Source organism: Strix aluco, chromosome 11 (genome assembly GCF_031877795.1).
Source record: "Strix aluco isolate bStrAlu1 chromosome 11, bStrAlu1.hap1, whole genome shotgun sequence".
In the NCBI taxonomy this organism is placed as follows: Eukaryota; Metazoa; Chordata; class Aves; order Strigiformes; family Strigidae; genus Strix; species Strix aluco.
In genome coordinates, this window is record NC_133941.1 from 22,549,962 (window position 1) to 22,573,475 (window position 23,514).

General features: G+C 37.9%; 1 protein-coding gene across 21 annotated transcripts in view; it reads right to left on the bottom strand.

Annotated features, from left to right (window-relative positions):
- The window catches only part of IQSEC1 (IQ motif and Sec7 domain ArfGEF 1), a 357,026-nt gene that overhangs the window by 39,337 nt on the left and 294,175 nt on the right, over window positions 1-23,514 (bottom strand). For all 21 annotated transcript variants that reach the window (XM_074836701.1, XM_074836683.1, XM_074836685.1 and 18 more), the window contains 2 exons: window positions 12,518-12,800; window positions 7,525-8,789 (listed from right to left, as the gene is read on the bottom strand). In XM_074836701.1, coding sequence (XP_074692802.1) covers window positions 7,525-8,789; window positions 12,518-12,800 — 1,548 coding nt within the window. The remainder of the gene's footprint in view (window positions 1-7,524; window positions 8,790-12,517; window positions 12,801-23,514) is intronic.

Below are 23,514 nucleotides of genomic sequence, written 5' to 3' on the forward strand. Positions count from 1 at the left end.
TCTAGTGTCCCTGCCCTAAATTCTCTTTCCACACCCTCACCCCAGTTACACATAACAGAAGCACTTCAGCTTTAATTCTTGCAACTCTGCTGACTGCAAATGGGAAACACTGACAATCCCATTTACTTTAAATGGGGTACCTTTTAGATTAGCAGTGCAAAAATACTGTTTAAAGATCTCCAGATTTTTCATTTAGAGATCCACCAAACCCCAGTCAGTAGGTAGATGTGAGTTGTTAAAAAAGAGGAAGGAGTCGGTGCCCCCTTTCCATTTTCCTTAACTCTTCTTCCCAGGATTCCTATGCAGCCTTCCCAACTCCCTATTCAAACTGTCCTCTGTATGCCTGCAAAGGCAGCTGGTCACATTTTTCACCCTCAAAATTTGGTCACTTGAGATTTGGGGATTTGGGGGGGGAAGGAATTAAAATTCTGGCATCCAGAATCATATCAGATGCTTGTCTGGGAGCTGCTCACCCAGCCGAATTCCTCCATTCATAGGGTCATTTTCTAATAACCGACTGTATCCTGAGCACGCACCCAGGCATTGTTAGAGCAAACCAGTTACCGATTCCTGGCACGTAGCAGCGGGAGGGAGACGTGTGCCCAGAATGCGTAAGGGCAGGCGGTGCTGGCGGCAGAGGATGAGGTAATGGCTCTTTCCCGGTTCCAGGGACACTCGCACACAGTTACTGCTGGTCACAGCGCAGCCTTTCCAAAGCTAGATTTGCTTTCAACATTTGGTAAAGTTTATACTCCCTTTTAATGGCAATGAAGGGAATCCTTGTGCCCATATTTGAAACCGGTGCTTAAATCTACTATTGGTTGAATCCACAGTAATACATTTCAGCTGTTTTTTATGGGCAGGACATAATGTACGCTAATCAAAGCACCCATTTGGGAAAAAAAGGAAAAAAAAATGGGTCCTCAGGGAGAAAAGATAAAACATGCACAGAACAAAGCAAAACACACAGAGCTTTTTTTTTTTCTTTGGGTGTTCTCACTTAGGACTAAATGTTTTCAGAAATAATGAGAGTCATACTAAGAACATTCTTCTCTTCTTACTAACTCCTCGGCATGTTAGAGGACAAGCTACATGGAGTGCTTTGATTTTAATTTTTGTTGGAACTGTCTGTGGCTGAGTAATCTGCAGTCCAGATGTTGTAACAACAGTAAAGTCCCTCTCACCATATACACGAGGATGCCAAATGGCTCTGTTGCGAAATCCTGAACAAGCATCTTGTCTCCCCTTTCCTCTTTCTATTGAATCATTCCAAAAAATCACAGAAGATATACAATTTGCAAAGATATTCAAGATCAGCTGACAAAATAAAAGAATTAATTCAAAGGTAAAGAAAACCAACTTAGTTTGATTTACACCTTCTCCCTCCTACTCAATCTGCACTTACAAAGTCTCAAATCATTAGAAATGTTTCCAATAAGCTTTCAACTTAAAATTCTAAGGGGGACAGTCTAAAAGTACATGTTTTCAGACCACATACTCGAATGCTGAATGGATGCTGTGAGACTCAACTAAAAGCAATAAAGAAAGTATGTTCAGCATCTTAAGTGAAATCCATTAGGTGTGTGACTGGTGTAAATGGAGGAACATCAGATTATTACACTTATTACAATATTTAAACTAATGGCTACTTGCAAAACTTAGTAACATCTAGCAACTTTGAAGAAAAAGTTTGCAGTACTTTCTGAACATAGCAGTACTTAGGAATCCAAATTACCTTCAATCTCTACCTACGCGTAAATGATGAAAACCATATACCTCTGTTGAGCAGTTAAAACTGCTTTCATGGAAAATGAAAAATGTGCCTTCTCACAATTATTATTATCGTGTGCCTCAGACTTCCAACAAGAATTTCTCTAGAAATTGTAATTTGCAATTTTGTATTTGGTATAATCCCACCAGCACTCAGCAAATTCTTCTCATACCTGCTTAATAAAATAAAGAAATACTTAAATTAACATTCCAAGGAATCTAGACATGTTTAAAAAAGTCTGCTCCTGGAATTAGTATCCAATTCATATCAATAAAGATTTTAAAATTCTGAATAAAATCATTCCCCTCATGCAATAAATGAAGCCAGTAGGGCTTTCAGGGCTTACAGGTCAAAACATGATACATCACTGCATAATGCAAACAGATACTCATGCCTTTTTAGCTCTGTCAATAAATCCTTTGAGAGAACTTTGGAATAGTGGGAACCTTGGTAATAGCCCGTTATAAAGGAAACTACAGAAAACTCTTCAAAACAGTATGCTATAATGGACTGAGGACACATGGGGAACAGTTTTCCATCTGTCACTAACCTTTCCAGAAAGCAAGCGGACAAAAAAGGGGGGGTGAGGGGTGAAAGGCATCTGGGAAAACTTATTGTAAAAATATTTATAGCCTAGCCTCTGTTCTAACAATGTTAAGTTGTGTTATGTTCATTTACCTCCAAGATGTACATGTAAGATTAGGCCATAAAACCTTCAACAAAACACTACACAAGAAGAGCCCTCAATAAAATTACGCCTCAGCATAAAAAGCAGAGCAGCATGGTGGAAATGGCCTACGAGCTGTACTTCACAGTCTCTCTTCATCAGCAATATCAGAAATTGGCACTAGCACCAGCAAGACTGGCTCCCATGGCAAGAAATCACAATGCCATAGGAGCACTGCCAGATGAGAGGACATTTAACAGTGTCTTCCAATATCTGATATCCCAAAGGAGATACTAAATATGACTCTAGTCTCTGCTAGATTAAAAAATGAGTCTGAGAAACGCAAACTTTTATCTCCCATATTTTACAATACTAGGCACAGTTGCATCAAATGTTTAAACCACTCCAATGTTGTCCAATTTTTGCTGAAAATACTTTATTAATACAGAAAGTGTCGCCCAAGAGAATGCTGAATAATCACTACACTACTCTAATTGACATGGCCCAGTTGGATGTGTCACTGCAGTTCGAGGGGACAGAAACTGAGGGCAGTGTTGTCAACAAACATACCTGGGAGCCACAAATACCTGGCAAGGAGCTGCAGTTACTGCCACCGTCACAGTGGCACAAGAGAGGGGAATACAGCAATATACTTCCTCCTACACACGCACAGCTCTGCAGAGAATTACAGTCTGCAAAGCTGACCCAAGGGCAGGACACGTTTCCTCAGACTATGAGATTAAACTATTTGGTCCTATTTAATCTGTTAGAACCATCAGTGCACCAGTAGCAGAATGGAACCTGAAAATCCTACCACATTGGGCTGCAATAACTGGTAAACCTGGTATTTCCAGCCTGCAGTCAAAACAAACACGAGAATAAAATCACAGCCCTTTTTACTTTTTTTTCCCCTCCTTCTTTTTTTTTTCCCCCCTTCCTTTTTTTTTTTTTTTTTTAAAGCAGCAGTCAAAAGGCCTCTTGAAGCCTTGTTTATAAGCAAACCAGTCTCAAAGGCTGGATTTGCATTGGCAGTGTTTGGAGCCTGCAAAATAAACCTTTCTAGGTAGTGTTTTCCTTCTGCCTGTAAGGGAGGAATGGTTTCCAGTGTAATTTCTCCCAGACTACATCCCTTTCAAACTACACTGAAGAAAATGCCTAATTCAACACAGCTGGCTTCACCACGCTTCCCTGGGAGCCCTTGCACTCTGGGCATGCACCTGCAATCCTTCCTTCAGGGAGGCAATGAATGGTAACACACAATCTGACAGCCTATTGACAGGGTGAAATCACTACTGCCATTCAAAAATAGGAGGATGTACAGAAGCTGTTACTTAGTTGCAATTTCTTTGGCAGAAATCATTCCATTTGGGCAATACTTTATGTTCTAGTATAGAGGATACCACAAAATATCTTTAAAAAAGTGGATACTTCTTTAATCAAAACTAAGGTTCCAAACTGAGTGCCAAGTTATAGTTTGAAACGAATTTTATGATCAAGTGATAAAATTTCTAGAAAAATGGTTTTCAATTACCTACTTTTTTTTTCTCTACTGTCCTGTGTTCTCCATTCTCCAAGGATCTTTGTGCCACTAATGTTTTGCACGTAATAGTGATTAAGTGAACTAGACCACCAGTTGTGCTCAACTTTTACTCCACTCATAATCGGCTATTTTAGTAAAGGGCCTCTGGTAAGAAAACTGCACTTTGGCTTCTGAAAATTATTATTGTAATAGAGAAGCCAGAAAAACTATAAAGCATCTGTTGAAATTTCAACTGTGAGGATAGTGACTTTCCACGCTTTTAAAAACTTAATTCTTTCAACACTCCTAGTGAACAAAGCAGAAGTATTTACTCTACTACAATTTGTGCACTTCTTTAGGGTTCTAAATTCTTTGCATTTCAGCCAAGCTTCATGTACCAGAAAGAAATGATATGATTATTTGTTAATTAAGGTTTGGGATCTTAATTTGCAAGGAAGATTTCAAAGATGCAATGAAATTAACACGAACTTCTTGTAAAAGACATCCTTAAAATTTCCTCTGGTAGACACAGACATTTGAAAAAAAAACTTGACTTCTTATAATAGGTAACTTCAAAGCCGCTTTCAGTTCTGCACACAGTCCTTCTGCATGGGTGGAGCACACATCCTCTCAGGAGCTCGCTGCCAAGGCTTCTTACACATAAATGTGTCATGGAAGATCACATGGCCAAAAGGCATCGAAATGATTCTGCTGCACTGACTTGAACACTGGAGAGTAGACTAAAAAAAAATGTATCCCATCCCATCGTGGGTGTCCATCTGGTCACACGATGGGAAGCACAAGCAGTTTGCAACACAGAACTGAATGCATAGGCAGACTCTTGCCCATATGAGATGCTGGGCGGTTGCATTTTTGCCATGTGATGAGAGAGAAACTGCAAAGATGGGACTGATTTGCAAAAAGTCCATCTGACCTGCAGACCCCCTTCCTGGCCCGTGTCTAACCAGGCTGGGCAATCCTCCCTCACGCTGTTCTGCATGTGGCACCGCAGCCTTCACCAAGGAAACACATCTAGGATGTGGCTTTCTTTTCAGAAAACTTTTGGACACACAAGATGCTATGACACACTCCTGTGCTGAGAACAATGAGCATAATGCTCTCAAGTTATTTGAAACTAATGCACCTGCACAGCACATATCTAAAAGGAAAAAGGATTCTTCATCTTGAAGAAACCAACACTTGTAAATCCTGGCGAGTGCCTGAACACAGTCTCTATCCCTGCACTTAACTCACAAAACGCAATTTGTGATCCCACCCGATACACTCTTGAGTCTCCTTCTGAACTTTTTAAAGAATAAAACTCTGGAAGTTTTCCAGCTCCCTCTTCTAGAGTGTTTACAGATTCATGCACCACCACATTCTATGATGGTTCAATACCTGATGTTGCGCAAAGGGGAAATAAGGCTATTAATGAAAATGTCACAGTCTGCAGACTTGAAGAGCCATAATCAGAACCAAGATACAGGGGATACTCGGGGACTGTCTGAGCTATCAATACAATCAGAGTGACTCAGCAGAAGGTAATGAGAATCTTCAGTTCTGTATCAATACTGGAGATAAAATGCGGTGGGGGAATGAAACAATCACACACAGCAAAAGATGATGCACAGAGCTGCTGCCTGGAGCTCTGCGCAGTGCTATCTTCTAGAACTCACTGCTAAGAAACTGCAAGTCTTCTCACAACCAGCCAACATGTAGAAAAGGTTTATCTCTGTTCAAGTCCATGCAGGAAGACCACTTAGAGGTGTTTCAAATAACAGTCGCTATTCTTCTCTGTTCCTGACGTTTATTTTTCACTTTCAGCCTCCTAGTGAAATGGCATGTCACTAGAAGCATCTGACAATTTCCATTCAGGGCTGCATGCTGCTTGAGCACTTTTTCCATTCACCTTTTTTTTTAACACCCTTCTGCAATTGACTCAAAAGACTGTATTATCAAGCCTGAAGTTCACTGATCATTGACTGCTTACAGCTTAATTACTGTGCAAAAAACCAAGCAAGCACCAAGTCTTTTAAATGTCAGCCAAACAGTACCAGCACCTTCCTCCCCATGCCACAACCAAGGATATTAATGTTTTAAAATCTTCTAAAAAGAGCAAATTGATATACCTTCCTACCCAGCCTACTTCTCGAGCAGTAAAAACTGCAGAGATCCTATGACTTACATAATTCCAATTGGCTAAAAGCTTCCGTAAGACCTATTACCTTTTCACAAAGATAAAAAACAAACCTGGAAGTTTTTACAGCCAAACCTGACTGATCCATACTTAGTATTGTAATGCACAGCCTCACGTGATGTCATCAAAATGCTTTAATTATCTGCAACGTTACAACATATTATTATATGATGAACCACTGACCTATTAATCCAAACAAAACAAATCACAGCACTGCTACCTGAAAAGGAGGGCTGAACTCATTCAAGCTGTAGGAGACTGAAGCAAGGGCTAAGGCAGCACACTGAAATATCTGTTAGTTCTTCAGAAGCTACAGAATTTTCATAGAGAAATCCTGAAGTACTCTGTACAAAATTTTCAAAACTTACACAAACACTGTGAACTGCCACCAGTATTTTAAAGAAAAATAGGAAAAAATTCTGGCACTCGGCATCTTTCATCTAAGTGTTCCAAGGAGCTTTATAAGCACTAGTACCAGAAAAGTTTTAAGTACATTATACCCATTCTAGGACAGGGAAATTGGCACACTAGGCATTAACTAAGCAGTGAAGAAAACCTCGGAATTTTAATGCCATCCACCTAGCTGTTGTTATCTTCAAATTATGATTGTTCTAATGAGAACTGTGTGACTCCAATAATGTGAATACAGAGCTTAGAGTAGTATATTATTTGTTACCCTCTATCGTAATATTCATGGTTTTCTAGAGCCTCATGGGTGTGTCCAAAGAAGAAAGTATTTCAGTAAAACAAAGAAACTTGAGGAAGTTATTTTGTAGAAATTTTAAGCAACTCCATACATGGGAAAACTAACAGTCATAGGCAGAAATACAAATTTTATGATAATTTTATGATAAATAATATTTGTTTAGCATAAAAATATTCAGCGCATCATTTTTTAGTATCAAAGTCTTGATGAAATCTTCTTCACAAATTCCAGGCCCTGCCTGTGTTAAACAGGAAACTCATCTTACATTGCTTGTTATTTCTAATTCCTATATGACAAATTTTACAATACCTACATGATTAGGGCAGGAAGAAATCTGAATTTGTTATAACACCAAAAATGGATCAGGATTAAGCCACTGTATTTTTCAACAAGAAAGGAATCTGATCCATCTTCTTCAATAGTTTGCTAACATATATGTACACATAATTATATTTTTTTCTTTTCCCCCGAAGCTGTGTAACTATGAAGATGTCAGCCTGTAAGTACTCTATAATATGAACAGTCACCATGAGAAGCTTATTTTTTCACTGAAAAGTCAGTATCAGACACCAGTCTTACTTATCTGATACAAGAAAAATATTCCTGGTTCAGTGGCTATGTTTCTACCAAGCACAAAGAAAAAAGGAGGAAATGCTGTACTTACTTGTTAAAAAGATTCAGTCCAATCCTATAATGGCGCTTCCTGATAACATCGTTACTGAAGGCAGGGGAATCCCAGCTGTTGCGAGTTTCTTTGTGGTATGTTTGTTTGCTCAAGGTTTGCTCCCTTAGGCTGTCTCTAGAAGAAGATTCTGAGCTGCAATTTATTGTATCATTAGAGTTGGAAGTGCTGTTGATGCTGTCGTTGTCTCCATCAGAATAATCAGACTCTGATTTGCTTTGCCTGTTTGCTGTGCCATTGATAGCTAAATGACTATCTATAGGCCTAGCCCTGTGTCTTGCCTCCTGTTCCTCTCTGGATATAATCTTGGCGGGAATACTGTGAGGGATGTGTTTTGGGCTTCCTTGTTGACTAGTGATCCCTCGGTCATAGGCATTTTGTCTCTTTAATGAACCTCTCTCTGAGCGGTCACTCAAGTCCACTGAACTGTCACTGGGTGGCTCTATAGTTAGCAATGGTAGATGATCCATTCTCATCCTCTGTTCCTGACATTCCAGTGATGGGGTACTCCTGCAGCTCGTATCAGTGTCTATCTTATCATCTTTGTGGGTCATGGACCAGTACTCTTGAGAAGAGTTCACAGACCGGAGCCTCAAATCAGATTCCGTGCTGGACGGTCTGTCTACTGACTGGGAAAGTGGAAGAGGTGGAGATAACTCTTCCTCATCAATATATAACGTAACATCACTGTATGACGCTGTCATCTCATCCAGCTTCCTGTGATCCACATTGTGAATTGCTGGTTTAGTTTGAGCACAACTATCCCTTTCCATTTCACGACTTCTGACTTGATCCGGAGTCTGGACTTCATCAGAATGTAGACTACGGCAATTCAGTGCATCATCAATGGATTCTGCAAGGGATTTCACTTGCCTGGAAAAAGCATCCTCCAGTTCTGTTATAGCATCAGCAAAATCAGTAGATGCTGCTGGAGACTTCATTGTAGCTGACTCTCCAAGGTCACCACATTCAGACTGTACCAGAGATCCCAGCTTTGACCCATCATTTGTAACAGAAACTTGTTTTCCTTCAAAGTAAGAGCTGTGGACTTTCTCAGGTCCTTCAAAGGAAAACTGCATTCTCATATTGGACAGTACAATGCGTCTTGACATACGATTTTCAGACATAGAACTTCTAAGACGCTCAAAATTTTTGTTCATCTGATACTGGCGAAAAGCTGTTTGTATAGTACGAGCAGCATGTCTAGTTATGAGACGGCCTCCATATTTCCGTTCTAGCATTTCCACCTGTGAAAGGGTGAGCACAATTACTTGTAACTTGGTGCAAGTTAGAACAAGGTTAAAGTATAAGAAAAAAAAATAATTCATTTAACAACTTTAATTTTCAGACATTTTTCAAAGCGTATACTGTTTTTGAAAGTAAAAACTCAAAGCTCCAGACTAACATCTGCACAAATAGTGAACCAAATAGTCATCTGAAAATTCCACCATAAAAATACAGACAAAAATATATGTGAATACTGTCATATAAAATTAAGGTGTTGGCTATTTGTGTGTGTGTGTGTTCAAATTTTGGTTTTCACACATTAGCATTGGTGTGTCTGCATCAAAGCAGACAAGACAGCACCCTAATGCAGCATAATGTAGTTATTCTTTCTCTATAGGGGCAACTGCAGAGAAGTAGAATCCAAGTATAACGCAAACTGCCAAATTTTGGGAGTAAATTCTAAGGGTGGGCACCACTTTCCCAGGCATGCATCGCTTTCTACGGGAATAAAAACCAGGTAGCATCGTTTCACCCAGGCCTGATATCAAAGTAAAACTGAGCCTCCCAGACCGTACGCTCTCAGAGAGGTTTCTCGGATAGAATATCCACATACACTGTCTTCCTCAAACCAAGAAGATATTTCTGACTTTCTAAATACAAATTCAAATCTATTTTCATTCTTGTAATTACACTCAACATTGCCAGAGTTTCCAATTAACAGAATGAATATGCAAAATAAATACATTATAAATGCTATCAATTTAACCTAGTGAAAATGACACGTCAATACTTCTGGAATACTCATCTGGAATACTCATTAGATATTTTCAAACCTTTCCTTCCAAAACATGAAAAGCATTGCTTATTTAAAAAGCACTGAACAAGATTAATAACTAGTTTTATTTCTATTTTTTCCCCAATATTTGATTTCTGTTCTGATTAGTCTTTGCTGGATCCATATTATTCACAAACACAAAACACCCGTGACAAATTAATACGTTTAATACTACAATTAAAACCACCATTTTTCTGGCAGCATTTTTTTATAAGTCCATGCAATTTTCATAATAATCCAATGATTCAAAAGTCATTTCTCCTTGCTTGCAAACCCAGGGACCCTTTTTCATTAGACACCACGTTTTAATTACTTCTGTTACATGCATGTGCACACACCACCTCTCCCCCTCATACTTTGGAGATCTCTCCAAGTAATTGTTAAGTTCAGATAATGATGTGCAGATGCTCATCTTTTTTCTATGGAAGGAACCAAATGCTACTAAAACATATTTTCTAGTACATTATGTCTGCTATTCGGGAGTAGTTAATGTATTTCTTTCAGTGCTATTGCCAGGTTCAGCAGCTCCCATTCCCCTTCTACACTGAAGATGATCTCTGTTTTGGCTTGGTATTTTTAAACGTGAATCACCGATTTTTAAATTTTTTTTAAAATTCTAGATGCAAAAAATATTATGCACAGTTATTGGCATAAACAGAGGAGGCCGACTTCTCAGATGGGCTCAGATCAGAATTACTGCTAAGGACTTGTTCTTTTGACTGTATTTTGAAACTTAATTAAGCTCAAAAAGCTGTGACTGATCTCTGAGCTGGGAATCTGTAAATCTCTGCATAATTTTCTATAGTTTGTCTTTAAAACGATTGTTTAGCCTTTTACCTCCAAATGGGGGTTATATTACCCCCACATTTGCACATATCAAAGAGGCTATGAGGTTACTTGTAAGGCATTCTGAAGATTAAAAAAATTATTAAGAACTTCACAACCCTCCCACTGCTGCCACACATTCGCTACTATTTCTATCTGTATCATGCAGTAGGTCACGTGCACATAAAATAAACTGTAAGAGATTATTTTGTTGCACTACTCTCAAAACAAATGAAGTGTTATCAGTTTAGTTCTCTCAAAATTAAATGTCAAACCTAAAGAAAAGAAAACTAGCATAGCTGTTGTGAAAGAATAAAACAAAACCTAATATTCTATAAAATAAATTACCTGGACTTTAGTCTTGCAAACAGGCTGTTGCCCTTCAGGTTTACACAGAAAATAACATCATCGCTGATTATCACAAATTAGGGGGTTTTGGTGGGAATTTTAATTGAGAGAATTTTGGAGTTTGCCTGCATGATGTACTAGACTTCTGACTAATATTTCTAATAAATTTTAATGCATATTTAATGCACCTTTTTAATGAATATTTAATGCACATTGCCTTTAGGTAAAGCCTTGGACATTTTCCTAAATAGTTTTTAACTATCTTCTGAGATTTCAATGAGAGGTTTTCAAGAGCAATAAGCAACTCTTCAATATAAAGCTTCCTTTATGTATCATTGTCACTTTTTATTGTGTAGGAATCCCTGAGCAAATACAAAATAACATCTGCAGTCCTCATTCTCTATCAAACCGACATAAAAAGACAGATGGAATTAAGCTCTGTGGAATATCTGCAGTGCGGGAGACCTCTTTAGTAAGCCTTGCACTCTATATCAATCCCTTAAGAGACAACCAGCAAAAATGACTGCCAAAGGTGGAAAAGGAAGTAACATTTTAGATCTCACAAGGAGGTCCAATTTAATAGCAGAGCTGGCATAATCTAGATCAAGAATCAGGAACTTGATATGTCCCCACTCCAATACAGAATTTGGTGAGCACAAAGGCTAAACTCATACTTGCTATCCCAAATACTGGATTCAAATCAGAGCTCAAACTCTGTTCTTCCAGGTCTCTCTGGAACAACATTATATGATTCTCCAACCTGAAATTTCAGAACAACAACCAGATGGCAAATGAGGCTTAGTCCCTATAAATTTCAACAACTACCAATGTGTGGTCCAAAATCGGGAGTAGTTCACTTCCTGTCTGCAGAATTTTGCCTGTTTCCACTTTTGCCATGTTAACATCCAAGTTGGAGTGACTATGCAATATACCACAATGATTCACAGTAAACAAAATATTCTGGGGCAAGAAAGATCTCTAACAAAAAAACCCCAAAACCCCAAAACACCTCGATGTATTGGCTACTGTTCATCTATCAGTGAAATCCAGTGCATCCTGCATTTTGCTTACCTTAAGCTATTACAGCATCACTTTCAAATGATAAATATGAACTTATATAGCAATAAATATCTTTTAAACAGGACAACATTCAGAGGAAAGCTTAAAAGGAATGGCTGAGGCTGACTGTCTTACAGGAGTGCCTTTTTAGGGACAAAGGCTCTGAACATGTACATAGCTTCTACGCAGTTCTTTGTAAAGCATATGGGAGATTTGCCTAGCTGAGTAAAACCAATTAAGATCTTGAATCCACCCCACAGATATGAGAGAATATCAGTTGCAATAAGTTCTTTCTTTCTTTCAGCAACAGCAAAGATATCCAGGTTTCAAAATGACTCATTTTCTTAGAAGAACATTTTGCATTATTACATTCTAGTACTTTTGTCCCAAGCATGAAATCACAATTCCTCATAGAACTGTTTTTACTTTTAACACTATTAACACATCTTTTACACCTTTCTTCAGGAAGGGGGGAAGGTGTATGGGACACAGGGACGCCACAACACAGAAAAAAGAGAGTCAGAAACCTCAGAAATGCTGACGTATGACTATTTTGAACTAAGTTGGTCACAGGAAAAAAAGGTATTTTCAGCATCACAACTGAAGCGATGCTAGAAAAGATTTTTCCCAGCTTACAGACATGTTGCTGTTGTCATAAATTAGGTAACAAAGCTCAAATACCTGCTTATCTTGTAGGTCTGAAGAGAGTTCATAGCTCTCGGAAAGTGATCTTGACCTTTTAATAGCTTCTTCCTCTGCTTGTTTTCGCAGTATGGATGTTGAGTGCTGAAGTTTCGGCCTCCGAGATCTTTGTTGTCCAGGGGAGACAGAATACAGCCCGTAAGCAGAATGATCGTAATGGTCTGGGCTTATAGCTGAACTGTGTGTTATAGGTCCTTGATGGTAAGTGGATGGGCTATCCAAAGACGTGCCAGTTTCACTGCTTGGAGCTTCACCCTCAACACTAGACAGAATGAAAAGACAGGAAAATCCTCAGGTGAGTATTGCATACCAAAACTCTCAGCAACAGCATAGTTTTGCTTAGTTTCATTTTATGTAGACAACCAGCACATTTTGTTCCAATTCAGATGCAGTTAGTACAGAGTAATGTGGCTTTCATGTCAAACACCAGAGTTTTCACTGTAATCTAAGCAAGTCTCTATTTCTGTTGCAGAGGTCATATTTAGACCATGAGTCAAACAGGAGAATGGACGCTTCAAGCATTATTTAACTTTATACAGTTATTACTGATAACATCCTGAGTAAGTCACTCAGAACTACTGTGTAAAATAAATGAAAACTTTTAATTTCATTTATATAGCTGCTCACTTCCGAGTTATTCTGCTTCAAAATGACAGATGCTTATTTGTGTCCTTCCTTGCTTTGACAAATAAAAGCAATACTTTCGTACTGTTATATTACAGTTTGACATAAAGGGATTACTTTCATGTTACTCATTGGAGATTTGGGATTTAATGAATCTTGTGAGCTACTATGTTTCTAGAAACTAAAGTTGGGAAAAAGTACCTACAGGAGAAATCTCATTTATTTCTCTGTTAGTGAAAGATTGCTCCCATGGGATACTTTTGGCATGCTTTGTAGTGAAGCATCCCAAGAGATGGTGTTTCTAGCTAATGAAAGCAAAGTAGTTTCAGGTAGGGAAAACACAGTAAGAGCTATCTGGCAAATAAAACACTTCATTTTCACATGAATGCTGTTATTGCTAAGGAATAATGGAAAGAAAAAAAACCTTTCTATTAAAAGAGTTGTACACAATAGGAAACATTTTAAACTGAGTCCTAGTCAAGGTTTATCCTGAAGTACTGATGACTAACAGTAATTTGTTTTATATTTACAGTAGGGCATTCTCACATTGCAATAGGGTATGCACTTTCATGATTCACACAAAACCTTACTATCTGCCTCATCCTGTGTACACATTAACTGAAAAACAAAATTTTACTTTTTTTTAAAATCACACTAAAGACTTAGTTCCACACTCCACACAGGCATGAATATAAGCATTTGCAGCACTTCGCCTACCTTTTGTTTTCTGAACAGGTACATCCAAACTCTAAAGGAGTAAAATTCCATGCTCCCGCCACGCCCTGTATTTCTTATTTTGCTTTCATCCACATGGATACAAACAAAAAATAAAGCCCTCCTGTTGTCTCTCAGAAATGAAATGCTGTGACCCTTGCTGCATACGCATACCACAGCAGTCCCTTCAACAGTTCAAAGTACAGAGCGATTTCTGAAATTCGTTCTCCACCGGACTGCAGTGCCAGAAGAGATCAAGGTTAACACTGGCAAGACTCTCCTGGCTTGAACAGTGTGTACTTTTTTAAAGTGAAGGAGAAAAAAGCCCCTTACGTTTCTCAAAATGTTTCTAGAAACATGGAAAACTGAAAGCAAGTCCTCTTTCTTTGCCCATCAAAATATGACTCTACCCGAAAGGTATTTTCAAACATACTTTACCCAAGCTGGAAATATTTTCAGTGCACACATATTGCTTTTTCCAAAAAGGAAGTTGACAGGAAACTAATCCCTTTCCCTCTGATACAGCTGGCTTTCAACTTAAAAATGATAAATTACCCAGAGTTTTGCTAGTGTACACTGAAACTGTGTAACCACCCATTAAAAACAAACAAATCATTCTCTCTGAAGTATCCATTAAAGCAATTAGTATGATACTGAACTGCTTCACACTCTCTCTTTAAATACTAAGATACGTTTCTCTGTTCTGGTGTGAGGCCACACGATTTTGTACATCACAGGTTCCTAATTACAAGCTTATTTGTAAGTACTTTTCATACAAGTATGGTAAATTTGTTTTTAACAGGAAGTTGGGAATTATCACTATTTCCCCCTTCTTAGGTTTTGTGACTTTTTTTGACTTCCTCACCCTTAAATTGTGAACTATTTAATAACCCTTCCACACTGATTATAATCTCATGTTGACATTTTAATAATACCTTCAATGGATCACTTAACCTTTTCATGAACAAAAAGGGTACTGCCCTAATCAGAAAAAATTGGAAGGGGATCTGCCCGAGGCTCTGATTAAAGTTAGGGGTTTCTTCTTTATTTTTAGTTTGTCTTTCATAGTTTTTCCAGACATAAATATGATCCTTGACTGACTGCAATGCTTGATCTCATTTTGCTCATAGGCCTATTCCCTGCCATCACATCTGACCTTTGAAGCAGGGAAGTAATTATCTTTTACAACAGGCAGCCTCCCGTACAACAGTAGGACAGCCTTTAAAGCAAACAAGCGTGCACAGTCAGTACTTGCATATTTGAAGGCTTTCTCCCACTCAGCTCCTCCTTGTCCGTTAGGAGCAGTTGAAGTTTCATACGAGTTATTTCTTACAGATCTCTACTGACAAAGAAAAGCAGCTTGTTTTCTACTTCTTACTACTTTACACATGTTTGGAAAAGAAAAATATTTCAACAAATATGACTTGTGTGAAGCTTTAAGGATGACAAGATGTATTGCTCCACTATGGAGAAGCGCACACAGAGCATCGTGGAACAGGAGTAGGGAACTGAGAATCATACAGCCCATGTCTCTTTTGAAAGACCGTATGCTAAAGAGGGTACCTTGGCTTCAGAACAGACTCAGAACACGAGCCAGTCACTGCAGGGTTACAAGGGCGGTTTTTATCTATCCACTTATTAAACATGCCAACACACAAAAATGTCAAGGATTCTGCTCCAGGCTTGCAACAACAATTAGAATAAGTCCCCCTATGACTAGGGGAGTGGTGAGACACCTCTCTAGGACTACCTCACTTCCAGGAGCCACCCTGCACATGCCGTCTTTCTCAGATGGGTGAGAAATTAAGTACATTAAGTACACTGCGAAAATCGACAATATAACCCTTTGACCCAGTCCCAGATGGAATTAGAAATAACTTAATAAAAGGTCTCTGATTTGAGGCACCTGCCACCTACTATACATGTCCAGTAGAATTACTGATAATTTAAGTGTTTAAAAAAATCTAGTGGATGAATTTGGTTAATCTGCCTGCAATGTGCAACGGCATATTACTAGGGAGACTAGCAATATGTTGAGTATTCCAATTGTGTAGTATTAGGAGAATGCAGAACAGCTGAAATTAACCTTTCATTTTTAGAACTCCAATTGTTATATCATGCTCCTTTTCAGCAGAAAATAGGCATTCATTATCTGCCAAGCCAGAAAAAGAGAAAGGTTGCTTGCCAGTATTTTACAAAGAAGCAGAGAATGGAGCAGCTAAAGAGTGAAAATGTAAATTAAATATTTAAAAATAATTAGTACTATTAATATGACTTTGCATGAACAAAACTTTCAAACAGAGCGATGGAAAAACTTTGTTTCTTTGTACATCTAAATTACCTTTTTGAAAGAGTGGCCAGCACTGACTGAATTAATATTTTATCAGAAATTGACACTGGAAGTTTCTTCCTGCCTAAACCTCAACTTGTAATACTGTTAAAAAAACCCCAAAACACGACTATATCAAGGAACAATAGAGAAGAAGAAAGGCTTAGAGAAAAATGGAAACAGACTGAGTACAGTATTTTTAACATATCTCAATGGATATGTAAAGCTATTGGTGAAAATCAGATTAATTTTACTTTTTCTAATGACTATTAGCCAGTATGAAATATCAAACATAGATGGATTTAGGCATTTTCTTTTGTGTGTGTATGGCTCTAGACTTCCTGCAAGAGCTAAGCCACACACTCTGCAGACACTTTTAAATTAAAATACATCAGCTGCAGTGACATATGTGCATGCAAGTAGGATCTGTTGGCTTCATCAGCAGGGCAGTGAGATAAGGGTCATCCCCGCAGTGCAGCTACCACTGTATTTACCCATGATGCACATTGCGTGCTAACAGGGACAGAATCAAAGCTCACTGCTCTGTCTGAATCAAAGACTAATACCAACGTACACGCAGTGGATGCCAAAAGCTGCTTTTCTAACAAATTTGCCTAGATGTCAAAGCTGAGTAACATAGTCCATGGCTGTATCTTTGGACTAAAGTAGCATACAATAGATCCAAGCTGACAAGATGTGAAGTAGATGATGTTGCCAGCTAGAAAAAGGCTGTGGTTTTTATGGTTGTTTCCCACTGTTCAGGTGATAAATTCATTTCAAAAATTACCTAATAAGAAAAAGCTCTGTCTCCTCCTTCCTCTGCCTAATCGCCAAATGTACTTGTGTGATTAGCCATGACCAAAACAAAACATTTCCTCTCCGGGCATTTTAGCAGCAGAAACCTGGCAGGTCTTTTCTTCCCTCTCTCTCATTTTATACCTTCAGCTATTATTTCTAATCACAAAGCCTGTAATTAGTAACCAGTGCACTAAAAGCACTATCATATTTTAAAACAGCATATTATTCAGAATATCTACTGTTATTCTTTATTTTTAATTTTTATATTCACACCTTCCTTTTCCTTCAAATCTTGCCAAAGTGTTACCTTAGCAAAACCAAAAATAAGCACAATAAAGACAAAGTTTTGAAAAATAAGAAAATTTTAACATTTGAGCTTAAAACGGAAACTAGGAGTCCTCAAGACCTAAATTTCAGTAAAGAGCAAACTGCAGCTTTTTCATGAGTATTGACTTACTCGTTCCACTGACAAAAATGGCAAAATGACCAGGAAAGCTGTGGGTTTGGATCCACAGGCACAAGCAATTACCTCTCAGAGAGACTATACTGTGAAAAAAAAATGATAACCAGAAAAGCAGAAATTCCCTTTTTACTGAGGCTCAGTACATTATCTTTAAAACTACATGCATGTAAAGAGGAAGTACAGAACAATAACATCAGATGCAAGGAATTATTCAGTATTCCCACTCACCCCAGACACCTCACAGTTTACAAGTAGTGAAGTGTCCTAGTGCATTTGTAAGACTAAAATACAAAGAATGAGAACATATGCTTACAGAAATCATCCAAATATTCAAACCAGTATGTTTCAGATTTAGTTTGGAACTAAAAGTGACAAAGAAATTTAACATCTTCTAAATAATGTAAATGCCAAACCAAAACTGCATGCAACATTTTAAAATAGAACCAAAAGACCATCCCAGCAAAACAGAGTAAATACTTGAGAAATTATTTTACCAATGAACATGCTCTGAAATCACTAGTTATTTTCATCATTGATTTAGAATGGGCTTTCAACAGTGTAATATAAAGACATGAAATTGAAAACAGGCCCTAACAACTGGATGGTACACACATGAGAACCAATCAGCATTATATTCATCCCGTAAAAAATTTGGTTTGGTCATAAAGAGAAGTATGACAACAGAATAAGTTTGTGCTGCTACATTTTAAAGATTTTTCCATAGCATTTTAGATCCTTAAAAGTATGAACACAAGTTCAAAGGTATGCAGAACAAATTCCTTTTCTTCTAATTTGTGGAAAATATGCACAAGTAATATGAATACAGTAAGAAAAACATGGCCAACTTAAAATTCTAGTCAGCACGAGATGATAAAATCACTCAGCTTCGCCATGACATTACAAGTGCTCTGTTCTTCAGGAAGCAGACAGTTTTTAAAGCATGACTGTGGTAGAGTATCACTCGCCAGAGACAGCAGTCAAAACTCCAGGTAGTCTGCATAACCTGAATTCAGATTGAGCTTAATGAAGGATTTATATGTTTATTTTATTTGTTGCAACAGTGAAGCATTTGCATGAGTAGTTCTTCATGAAATTCCTCAGTCAAATCCATCTCTTCTCTAACTTGCCTACTTTTCCCTAAATCCATGTCATTAACTCCCCTCTTCAGGAAAAATGCATGTAAACCCGGTTCCCTTTAAGTCATATCTACTGATAGAACAATTCAGAAAGCTTATTTTCTTCCTTTGTCCCAGAAGCACTTCTGTCAATAAACATTAACAAGATATCTACAGCTGAAGTATCTAGATACCTAGGGACTCTGCCGTATGATTTATCAGATGGATTCATATGCAGACCAAGGAGCGAAGCTTTTTGTATTAAAATCTCATTTCATAAACATGATTCCCAATAAAACTTCTGCCTCACTGAAAAATAAATATCCTATATAAATAGGCCCAAATTCCCAGGAAGGAAGAAGTGCTACATATCTGGTTTACACCAACTACCTCTCTTTAAAATGTGGAGGTTAAAAAAGTCAAACTCGGATCATAACTCCTAATTATAGATACCCACTTGAAATGATTCCAAATTCTCTACCTAGCTCAAAGAATGCAGACCAGAAGTCGCCCATGGAACTAACTATGAGTAACAGAGAGAAGCACGATGGCAGCTGCTAGAGCAGCTGGTATGGTCAGACACTTCCAACTTGGAGCCTGAAAATGACCCATTTAAATGGCAAAAATGTTTAGGTTAAATCTAAGCATTCCACATAGGAACAAACCTCTACAAAAGTTAATTTTTTGCATATAACTTTGTCTTTACAAGTACAACAAAGTCGTAATTTAAATGTGAAATTTTAAACGACAATTACAAACATAATACTGCTAACTAAAACTATGACTCCCCATACACAACTTAATCTGAACATAAGCATTCATTTGACACAAGGGTACACCCCACTGCTTCAAAGCTGGCTTACATTTCAGTACCTGTGGTGCTTTCTGCTATAAACTAGGAGGTATATTTAATTAAAGCACTGATGTGTGCATTGTATTATCTCAAATTACTCTCCACAAAAAGTTCTTAATGTAACTTCTTAAAATGCAAAATTAGCCATATGTAGTTCATACAAGCTAGTTTTTTAGCAGTTTTCTTTTTTTTTTCCCCCCACATTACAGTATTCTCCAATGGAGCAAGAACATTTGAGCAGGAGTACATTATCAGTACAGTTTGCAACAGATTAGAATATAGTTCTTATTGCCATCTGTTTTATACTGTCTAGTAAACAAAAGTCAATTATACTAAGAACTTACACAAATCCCCAAGTTCAATAAAGGCAGTAACATTAACAAACCAATCTACCTTCAAACGTGCACTGTCAAAAGTTCACAGCCATTATGATGGACAACAGTAGTCACAGGCAGTGACAAAAGCTTTGATCCAGGAAAGAAATACTGACCAACTTGTTTTACTTAGAATGCACTCTCAGTTGAGCTGTTTCTGTTAAAAACAAGCAAAACCTTTGAATGCACATCAAAGTAATGTCCCAGGTAATTCATCTTACTGAAGTTAAATATCATTGCAAGAGAAATCCAGACAAAATTTGCATGTGTCTCAGAAGCGAACACTAACAAAGAAGCCACTTCATTCTGTAATGTATACACTTCTGTGTAGTGACTGCCAATAACAGCCACTTTAAGTTAAAACACAATCTGACAACCACTGACAGAGCGACCAGAGTTCCACAGACGAGTACCACTACATGCACTGCAAACCTTCATTTGCACTCTGGTCCAAGTTCTGGATTCAAAATTACAGAAAAACCCCAATATCTACTCACTGGGACACTACCGAGTCAGAATTCTCACTAAATAATCCCATAAAAGGCATTAACAAAAATGGGGTTTTTCTTAAAAAAAGGGCATTTTCACCCACAGTTTTATATGCCATTAGCAGTAGCGGAGAGCAGGGGAAGAAAGATTAGAGATGATTTTCTCTACATTGGAATTAATGTACTGTCTCTTCTGAGATGGAGATGCACACCAGCAAGATGAAAAGCGCGCCAAACAACAATCTACCCAGCTTCTCCATTTTAGGGAACAGCCCGTATAATAGATTTAAGAACTAAGAACATCCATTTGAAAAGAGCTTACTTGAGGTTATCTTCAGCTTCCAAGGAGGAGAAGAAAGGTTAAACACCTCACACATCACCTTTGTCTAAATCAAACAGTGGCAGCATACTGGATAGCAGACACCGCTATTTACCACAGAAGGGTCAAACCAACCAACCCACCCTCACCCGGTACCCATTTAATGCCTTATGAACCTTATCTGCTAAAGCAGAATAATATTTTCATTATTTAGCAGCTGGAATGTAACAAAGGAGACTGACAGCATCAACAGAAGTTGAGTACAGTTTACAAATGTTAGCTTCTATCTCAGGTAAAGACAGACAATGTGATTCTCTGCTAATCTGTGTTAATCATCACCCAGCATATGTTTATTCAGCAATGACCATTTTCCATTCTTCAAACTCTTTTAAAAATGGATAAAATATTATTAAAAGATGACTAAGGTAATAATTTGAGGCTTGCGGCTGGAGGAAGAGTTCTCAAATTTATCAGCCCAATTTTTAGAGGGTCTTTTATGGTCAGCTCCTCCTCTTGAGGTGTCAGCATAAAACATACTAACATCAGAAAACACCATGTATGCTTCAAAAGGATGCTGACCTTCTTATAGGGCCTAGAGCTAAAAATTTGTAAGTGTAGCTGTGGTATCTGATCATTTAACAAAATCTGTGAAGGTGTACCTACCACTGCAGACTTTGTCCTGTTCCTCCTATGTAAACTCTTACACAACAGGATAAGCTTTAGAAATCTGTGGAGTTTCTCAATGCAGCTGTGGTAGAATTTGACCTCAACTATTTATTATTTATTCAGATATACCATCCAGCAACTGGAATCCCCTTATTTAGCATATCTACACTATATACGACATGTATTTAAGATAGTAAGATATTAATACACATTCTACTGTTTATAACATGACATGACCTTTATACAAGGCTAATTTTAAAAAGGAAGATTTAGTTTCTGCAGCTGAGAAAAAACTGATTTGCACGCACAGCTGAAGCAGCATTTGATATAATGCAGAAATCCTTCGTGTCCTATATCAGCCATCCCTGTATTTCACCTCTGTTGTGGCTTCAGCTGTTGTGTCAAGCCCACCAGAGGAAGAGGTGACACCGAACAGCACTGCTGAGAAACCAGCTTGCTGGCAATTGGGTTCTGTAAGAGGCTAAACACTAGTCTCCTCTCCCCATTCAGGTCTTGGTGGATAATACTCTTCTTTCCTTATATACTATACATCATATAAACATGAATTAGTTTAAAGATCCTTAATGAAATCCTGTTACTGCATAAATAAAATGTTTCAAGCATTGAAATTTCATACCTAGAACAAAACTATACTCTCATCTCAGATCAAATAAACTTGATAAAGCCTATCATTTGACTCATTTTAAGGTTTTGCCCCTTTACTATTCTAAATTATTACAAATAAGATGCAGTATAGAGAGCTAGGAACGATTCTTGGGCAGGTCAGCCTTTCCCTTCAAGTATGTCTGTGTGCCTGGGCAGAGGGAAATTAAGAATCATCATAAACCAAAGAGCATGCAGAGGGTCCACACAGCAGAAATAACAAAGCCATCTTTCTATATTGGATGCTATATTGGGTAAAGTCACAGATCACATCACAGCTGTAATCATTTAGGCCATATTTTCACTTAAGTAGCCAACAAACATTATACAAAAAGGCCCATTTAAAACAACCAAGGGATTCTATTTCAATTAGTTAATAATATATTGTTATTATCTAATGAGGTGTGCTTTAAAACAATGTTACTGATAAACATAAGATACTTTGTTCTCTCACATAGATCTAAAGTTCTCCCACTTTTAAAATCAGTAAGGAAGGGATTGTTCAACTTTTAGTGGTTGGTTGACTTCTCTCTGAAGTTACAGATAAACCTCAGAAGGTTAGAGAGCAACATACTTTAAAAAGCCAATCCAAAAGGAGGATGGACTGTTAAGTCTGATCAGAGAAAGACCTTTTATTGATCTAACTGAATCTAGAAGTATATATAAAAGTATCACTCAATTTTAAACGCTGCACAAACCCTGAATTTTGACTGCCAACTACGTCGTGCCAAAGTTAAAAAACAAACCCAAAAGACAAAGAAACCCTACTGGTTTTCTCTATGACAGATCAATATAATTTCAATATGCAGAAATGCAAAGAGGCATGGAAAACTCTCACCAGGTAGGAAAGAAAATGGATGAGCACATAGAACCCCTTGTTCCCGCTTCCAGTGAAGTTCAGAGTGTTGCTACCAAGTCAGTGAGGATGGGAACTGGCCTTGAGCAGTCAGCATGCACCAAGAGAGGTCTGTGTTGTAACTTACTGGAACAGAATCACTGTTAACCAGTCCTTCCTCACAGGCATCCTCGTAAAAGTGAGATTTTTATCCTCGGCAACACACCCAAGGTTTATATCAAAGTGTACAGAACATTATGTTTAAGGAAACAAAATGGTAAGAGATCTTTTATTTGAAGTATGCAGTTTGGTGGAAAAGAAAATATTTTAGATGTTACTTAGATTCAAGGCAACGGGTTCAAATACAGAAGATATTTGCAAACACACTCAGAAAGATATTCTGTCTTACTACATGTAAATCTTCACTCTTAGGAAAACGAGACCTCAGAAGATTGCTTACAACCTCTAAATCAGTTAGAGAGCTGACAAATGCTTTTTCTCATTCACAAACTTCCTTCCTTTTACATTTCCTCTCCATGATGCTGAGTCTATATATTTTATAGTTCCTTCTCTGTTAGTGAGGAATTAAATGTAGGTTTTCAGTAGGACTTCTGCCCCACCTCACTGATCACAATAAAAAAGTAACACAGGTAGCAATTCCTGTCTTGGAAAGCTATAAATGCTATTTCAAAGCTTACTATAAGCCAAGAACTTTCTCCTTGCAAAGCTTATCTA